The sequence below is a fragment of the Pseudonaja textilis genome, chromosome 1 (genome assembly GCF_049901715.1).
Source record: "Pseudonaja textilis isolate UNSWEBS1 chromosome 1, rPseTex1.2, whole genome shotgun sequence".
In the NCBI taxonomy this organism is placed as follows: domain Eukaryota; kingdom Metazoa; phylum Chordata; class Lepidosauria; order Squamata; family Elapidae; genus Pseudonaja; species Pseudonaja textilis.
Window position 1 is genome coordinate 63,274,094 of NC_141990.1, and position 7,892 is coordinate 63,281,985.

The window sequence follows — 7,892 nt, forward strand, 5'->3', positions numbered from 1 at the left end:
TGAGAAAGTTAATATAAGCTCAAGTATTTCTCCCATATCTTCCATAGAAGGACAGAAGCAAAGAATTCTAATTTTCTCTGCAGTCCGCTGTTCTCTTTGAGCATCCTGTTCACTCCTTTGTTATCATGTCTCAACAATTTATATTTAAAAATGTTCTTTTTGTTCCATTTTGCATTTTTTTCCCTTTGCTTTTGCATATCTTTGGCTTCTCTGGTCCAACTTTTAATATATTGCCACTTCATTTTTTTTAAAATAAAAAGCATTCTAAATCACAGCAGTTATACATAAAACTAAGGATAATTTGTTCAAGTATTTTAATTTCCTACTTAACTGTACTCTTCAAATAGCTTATCTTTAATACTGCTATCACTGCAGATCAGAGAATCATTCCCTGCCAACCCTAATCCTAAACTCATTCTATAAAAGCATACAATCCTCCTACATGAAGCCAAAAAAAGTTTCACTGACCTAGTCATGCAGTATTATACTATTAATATTCAGTTTAATTGACCAAGAATAGGAAAAGGGTGAATTAAACATATAAACTAGTAAATGAAATCGAACTAGCCCTTTAGATTATACCTGTGCTATATCAATAATTCTAGAAAGAGGTATTATATTCTTCAGACCACTGTATCATTGTTGGAGCAGTCTTCTAACATAACTTTCTTTAAAATCATAGAAGTACAGAATATCCATGTCCATCATCCTTTGTTTTGGGTTTCCACAACTTTATCATAGAACTCAAAAATAAGGATCTACAAAAATTAGTCTGCTAGAACAAAGTGTCCAAAAGGGGGGCATAATCATACATGACTGTTATAACATGAACTAATATTGTATTCCCAGGACTATCTCTTGTTTTAAACACTCTCTGCTATCTAGCACCCTTCATGAAACATGATATACAGTGGATGTGTCACAATTTTTAAAAAAAGGTGCAGATGTTTTGGCACAGATGATAAAGTTTATTGTTCAAGAAGAAAACCTTTCAAATTTAATTTGAAAAATGAAGTTTTAAGTACAATAATTTGCTTTCTACGTATGATAATCTTAAATAAAATGTGTACAGTTTCATGGTACAAAATATGAATACATACTTTTGAGAGCCTTATTTGTATCCTATTTTTTAAATGATTCTATTGCAATATGGAAGAAATGGGAACATGGGGAGTTCATTAAACCCCACATAACCATGTTGAAAATTAAATATAAAAAGCAGCTACAAGCAAATACAAGCAAAGAGAATGGAAAAAACTAAGCCTGAACATTCAATACGGAGCCTGAAAGTGTTCTGAATATGGCAAGCAGTATTCACACAAAAGATGCAGAGAGCTTAAGCCAGAATGATTTCATAGCAAACAGATTTGCCTGAACAGGCTGCCTCATGATCCTGCCAGTTTTTTAAAAATAAATGTTGCTTTATCTACAGGTTTTGCTTAAGGAGACCCATATCAGCAGTCATTTGTAATAGCAATATGTTTAATGACTTTAGCAATATTTTAAATCCAGAGAATTTTGATAACTTACATTTTATGTATATCTTTAGAAATAACTAAATATGGCAATGCAAACAAAATTTTTGGAATTCAGTACAAAAGAAATAAATCTAATTCTATTATAAGGATAAAGATACAACCAAGACTTTCATCAACTTTAAAGATCTCCATTTTTCCTAGAAATGTTAATTATAATAGCGGTTTAGGAATCACTGTGGTCTTCACCCCTTAAGTTTCCAAGGTTTTGGCTTTTCCTTGGAAAAGCCATCTGAAATGACATCTGTTTGCCTCTCAAAGAAAAAAGAAGAAAATCAAACGGATCAAACATAAATTATCATTTCACCAACAAAAGAAAATTATAGCTCTTTAGACATCTGAACATAACAGTGACCCATTCATTAAAGTGAAGGATAAATATGAGAAAAAAACTGCATCATTCATAGTTACATTGCGTTTAAAAGGAAATTAATTGGAGACTGCAGAAGACAGGCACAATGTTAATTCAGTGCAATGATCTCCAACAGCTATCACATCAATGTAACAATGTAAATAACTGCATGTTTACTTTTAGGAGATCATCCAAGTTTGAATACTTTATATTATTCAGATATATGCCTTATTCCTTAGCCTTAGGAATGGTGGAATACCACTACTTTTTAGCAAAAGGAACAGGAATCAATTTACAACAAAATTACAACGGAATCCTGGATATACCCAATTAAAAGTGAAGCAAACAAGTTCTGAATATGTGGATTGTCTCTTTGACAACAGCTAATTTCCAGGTTAAAGACTGGAACCTAAATTTTCCTAGGTAGGAAACTGTGAATGTGATGATGCATCCTTGAAACCAGCTGATACATTGCTCAAATAGTAAGAATGTGTACTCTATATATGATATTTTAAAAAATGCATCTTTAATGCAATGAAGGCTCTCTACAAGTTTCCAGAAGATATGGTGTGTATGTGTTTTTCTAACCTTCATTTTTGAATTATGGGAACGTACACGTTGTACAAAAAAGGTTGGTTTCAGAACAAGGATCCTATGACTTCAATGATTTGGAGGAAAATCTAAACAGTATCTTATTCAGAGGATATTTGGGCCAAATTCTGAGTATTTTTATGGAAGTCATGGCAAATTCTTTCCCTGTTCCATTGAGACATGATTCACTGAGAAACATTATTTGGTTGTTTAATCTTTGGAGCTTTAAAATCAATTAAACAGCTTTTATTCTTTGAGAGGTTTTTTCCTCCAATTATTATAGAATATCATAGAATAACAGAGTTGGAAGGGACCTTGGAGGACATCTAGTCCAATCCCCTTCTCTAGCAGGAGAGTCTATTCCAAAGGTTAGCCTCTAGCTAGGATTGAACTCACCACCTCCTGATTGTGAGGCGAGAGCACTCAACATCCTTCTTCTAAGGGAATATCATCTTGTCTGTATTATTTTAAGGTTATTCTTTTAACTTTAGTAATATGAAGCTGTTTCCACATAAAGTATATTTGTTCAAAAATTTAGCAAATTAAATTATAGATGCCAATATGGAATACCTTTCCTTTGGTATTTGATCACACATACAAAAAAACAATGACATTAATAGCTCCGAGAATCTGACCCAACAGCCATCTGTGCTCATCCTACTATTGGCAGAAGGATGCTATTTCATATTTATATAAAATATGCAAAGCAAATGTAGCATAAATCATCACCCTCTAATTAAACTAAGAATATACTAAATACTTTCAATTATGTTCAGCATTCCTGTATCAAAAATCCTGTTTTCACTAGATTTGAGACAAGTATATATATTTGTCTTAAACAGTAACTTATTGGCTGAATAAAGAAACATAGTTTAATGTCAGATTGTCACGAAATCTTTCAAAGGTTTTTTAAAAAGTTCTACATACTGACCAGTAGGGGTCATTTCAGCACAAAAATTATAACAGAATAAGATGACTTAAAGAGGAAGCTTTAAACACAAGACCTATTCTTTTGAGGTAAACAGGCTTTTATCCACACACAATATTCATGACAAGAGTGTTCCCAATTTTGAAAGAAGTTTAATTAATAGATGAAAAACAAGCAACTCATCCAACAACTTTAATGTAATTGTTGGAACTATCAACAGACTTCAGAACTAACATTCTTATCTACAAGCTCAATCATATAGACATGTTGCAAAATCCAAAGTTAGCTATAATTACCAAGAGCTTAGCCGAAGTCATCATTTAAAGCTTTGAAGATGAAACTATAGTTCTAAACAATTCTTAAAACTGTCAAAAAACCTCTGAACTAAAATGAGGTAGGGTGTTGAGGTGGCAGAATTTGCTCTAGCATAAACATTCACTATATTTACACATAAAGATATACTTTCCATAACAGCCATTTCATTCAGCTCAACATCCTTATAACTCCTTTACTTAAAACCTCCATGCAAAGGAACCACAACCCCAAGCAAGTTATTAAAAGTCTGATAGGACTATCAAGTTCTCATCTTGCCAATTAAACTAAACTGAAGCACACCTGTACTGGGAAAAAAAGGCCTCTTAGCTACAAAACTACAAGTTAAAATAAGCTGTAGTGGCTGCCCCAAAGGATAAATCAAAATTTTTAGGGATAAAAGGGAATTAAGAATTCTTTAAATTATGCATAGCTGGGAATGTTTTAGATGGCTTTCCTGCCATTTTTTTTTTCAAAGGAATTTTTGAGCTCTCTGCAGCCCTCTTGTGGATGATTCTTATGGGAGGGAAGTGAAAAGGAATTTTCCATAAAAAAAAATTCTGATTGTCATATGCACTATAGTCCCTTAGACTTCCGAATGAAAAGTTGTAATGGAGAGACTGAATACTCACACACACTTTGGGCAGAAGCTAGTAGACAAAATATTTAAATGTTTCCAATTATATTAATTATAAAGAATAGTTATGAAAAAATATGTTATAGCTATATAATCTATTAATTTATCAATCAATCAATCAATCAATCAATCTATCTATCTATAATACAACATTTTTTTTCAGAAATGAAAACAAGACAGTTGGTTCTTTTTCCCATCCCAGCAAATAAGTATGCAATTGCTCTTTTCAACCTTCTTGGGAGCAGAACTCCAAAATAATTTGAATAAAGACAGCTTATTTGTATTTAGTAATGTTTTGAAAATACATTTATTATTAAAGATTAAAATGGTAGCACATCCTTCAGCACTATAACTAGGTAAAAGTTGAGTTCCACATGACACACTATCAATAACCAACTGCTTCATATATATGGATTGAAAAGTCATCTACATTCAGGTAAGCATATTCTTGATTTGGGCTGTAACAGCCAGCAGGAAAATAGCGAAGTCAGAAGAGCGAAATGATGTTCAAATTAACATTTTTGTACAAATACCACAAAAACCCGCTTTATTTTTGCGGTCCAATTAAAATCCATCTTGAAACCTAACACCGATGAAAACAGCAAGAAAAAGGCGCGGGGGGGGGGGGAGAGGAGCGGGGTGGCGGCGTAAAAGAGGAAACTGGAGAACCAAACACCCTCCAGTGCTTGGAAACATGCGCGCACCACTATCAGCGTCTTTCCCCTTTCCCCTTTATTCTTTTTCTTTTTTTTAATAGTGCAGGCAATACACACACACACACACACACGCACACGCACAATACACACACAGAGAGAGAGAGAGAGGAGCATGAGAATGACATAGACAAATGGAAAATATTTCTTGGGAGGAAGAGAAGAGATGGAACCTACAGACACGCCAAATTCGACGAGGCTACCACCTTTCCCTTGAATTGCTGCATTACAGCCCGGTTGTGCGTCGGAAAAATGAAAGAGGCTGGAAAGGAAAACCGCGAAGCACCACTAGTGTGTGTGCGTGTGTATGTGTGTGTGTGTGTGAAAGCCAGGGGGGCTCCCAGGGTCCTTTTCCTCTCTCGGGGTAGAGCCCCGCAACCCTACCAAGCCACGCGCTGCTTCGGGCTCCTGGGGCCGCGCGGGGGCGGAGCGGCTATCTGCCCCGCGGACGGGAGCAAGACCACGATCTTCCGCGTTTTACCTTCGCAGACTCCCGCTTCGTACTCGGTGAGAGAATCGCCGTTGAGCGGCGGGCGGATCACACAGCGAAGTCCGCGGTCACAGGCGCCGTGCAGCCCGAAGAAGCCGCCGCAGGTCTCGTTGCGCTGCCGGGCGCAGATGAAGCAGCAGCCGCAGATGTCCAGAACGACCCCGCCGGGGCAGTTCTTGGGCTCCTCGCACCTGGACTCGTCGCAAGGCAGGCAGACGAAAGCCCGCGTCCCGGGCGTCCCCGGGAGCACCAGCAGCGCCAGGAGCAGCAGCCACCCCTCGGCCAAGGGCCAGTCGCCACCGACACCCCGACGCCTCCGCCCCGCGGCGTCCGTGGCCAGGGACATCGCGGCCAGGGCCGAGGCAGCCCTCGCAAGTCCACTCGCACTCCCCGAGCCCGGCGTGGAGCAACCCAGCCGCGCGGCGGCGGCGGCGACGGAGCTCTGCCTCCTCCGGCTGCTCCAGAAAAGTTTCCTGTTGGCGACCAGCAGCTCCGCGGTCCCGCTGAACTTCTCCTCCAGGCAGGCGGGCAAAGAAACTCGCTCCTCCGGTCGGTCCTCTCCCTCCGGACTCCTGGAAACCTCCGGGCGCTCCTGCGCAGCGACTACGCAGCTAGTATAACGGGCGTCGGAGCGAGAGGAAAGCGAACACCAGCACCTCCGCCGACAACTCGCCGCCCGACTCTTCGCCTTCTCCGACTTCTCCCAGCTCCCAACGTTTTACTCCCGCCCTCGGCTGCTCCGCGGTCATTGGATAGCGACTCGCCCGGCTCGGCCCCCGACCGCTTTCCCGGGCGTTCATTGGGTGCTCTCCTCCACCTCGGCCCGCCCCCTTCGCCCACCCTTTACTTTCTCCGAGAGGCGCCGCAGTTCGGGCCCTAAGGCGCTGGCTTTCCTCTCACCTCGCGCTCTGTCCCCCTCCCCTGCCCGTGGCTTTGAGGTTTGCGAGACGGGCAGGGAGACCCGGAGAGCGGCCCCGCGGAGCTCAAGCGGGATGCCCAGCCAGTCCGGGAAAGGCAAGCCCGGGTGGGAGGGGCGCTCTCGAAACCATGGGCAGCTCTGGTGTTGGGAGAGAAGCAGCAGAAATGGGGGTGAGGGAGGAGGAGGCGGGGGGGTGTGCGGGTGTGGCCGAAGCGAAAGGAAACCCGAAGGCTGCTGCAATGTTATCCTGAGAGAGCAGCTGGAGGCATCCAGGGTCTGGCACCACCGGGCCAGGGATGAGGTGGTCCTCACCCCGCTAAGGGGACGCCCGCAGGTGAAAGTTCCTAAACAGCGACCGGCCTCTGTATTATTACAAAGGCAGCCTCGGCGCGCTGGGCACTCGGGCCCAATTGACGAGCGCTTCTTCTGCAGTTAACCCGCTGCGCCCGCCAGAAAGGGAGAGCCCGACAGCCCGGTGGTGGTGGTGGTGGTCCTCGCTTGCTTAACCGCGTGTGCTGGCTTACTAGCGACGGCGTCTGGGTGTCGCAGAAGGCTGGCTTCAGTCAGCGCAGCCCACCCTCAACGGTGCATAGGCAGCCCACTACCAATTTAAGTCGCCGTTTGGAGGGAGAGGTGGGGGCGGGAAACAGGTGGGCGGTTGCCAGAGCAGGTGGTCCCTTGGTGCCAGGTCGATGGATGGGGGGGCTAGGTTGCAGCAAACTCTGGGGAAGTGTTCCTTAAACACAGAAGTGAGACTGAATAGCAAAGGTAGAGGCAGTTGTGACTGAGGACAGCTACAACCCCTTTTGCCACTGGTTGTGTTAGGCAAAGCCAAAAGCTGTGCATCTTGTAATTATGGATGGACTGGTGGTGCAACAACCTGAAACATGGGTTGGCAGCTGAATCCTTACTGCAGCTGCTTACATTAATTCTTTCCTGCAGGGTGTTTGGTTTTAACAAGAATGCCAAAGTGGTTTACGACTGCCTTCTTCCAGGAGACGTTTTTCAACCTCTCAGCCTTGGCATTTCGTGGCTTCCTCCCATCTTGAGTCCTAACACAATCCAACCATATTTAACTTTTTGCAGTTAGTCACATTGATGAATAGATGTTGCTCTCCCAACTGTAGATGTGGCTGCTGTTTGCTGCTGTTTGTCATCCGTTTGCAACACACAAGAGCCACTGGGGCTAGAGCAGCACAGCATGCTAACAGTGGTGGCTCGTATTAACCCTGAGTACTGTTCAACTTCAGTTTTCTTTTGATGGCTCAAGACATCATATGAAACCAGCCTCTTGGTTAATTATGTACAAGGTATTGTGTAAACCCACAAAATGTGTAGCTTCAGAGGCTGATTTAGTATGTTGTAGTATTGCATGGACCCAGACCTAGAATGGGCCAAAGGTATTTTTCCACCTA

General features: G+C 42.3%; 1 protein-coding gene across 2 annotated transcripts in view; it reads right to left on the minus strand.

Moving 5' to 3' along the window:
* Positions 1–6,266, minus strand: part of CRIM1 (cysteine rich transmembrane BMP regulator 1) — a 146,353-nt gene extending 140,087 nt beyond the window's left edge. Inside the window, exon 1 of one of the 2 annotated variants that reach the window (XM_026695476.2) lies at positions 5,550–6,266. In XM_026695476.2, coding sequence (XP_026551261.1) covers positions 5,550–5,904 — 355 coding nt within the window. In that variant the 5' untranslated portion in view covers positions 5,905–6,266. The remainder of the gene's footprint in view (positions 1–5,549) is intronic. The other variant, XM_026695477.2, reaches the window with a different exon arrangement.
* Between the last annotated feature and the right edge of the window lie 1,626 nt (positions 6,267–7,892).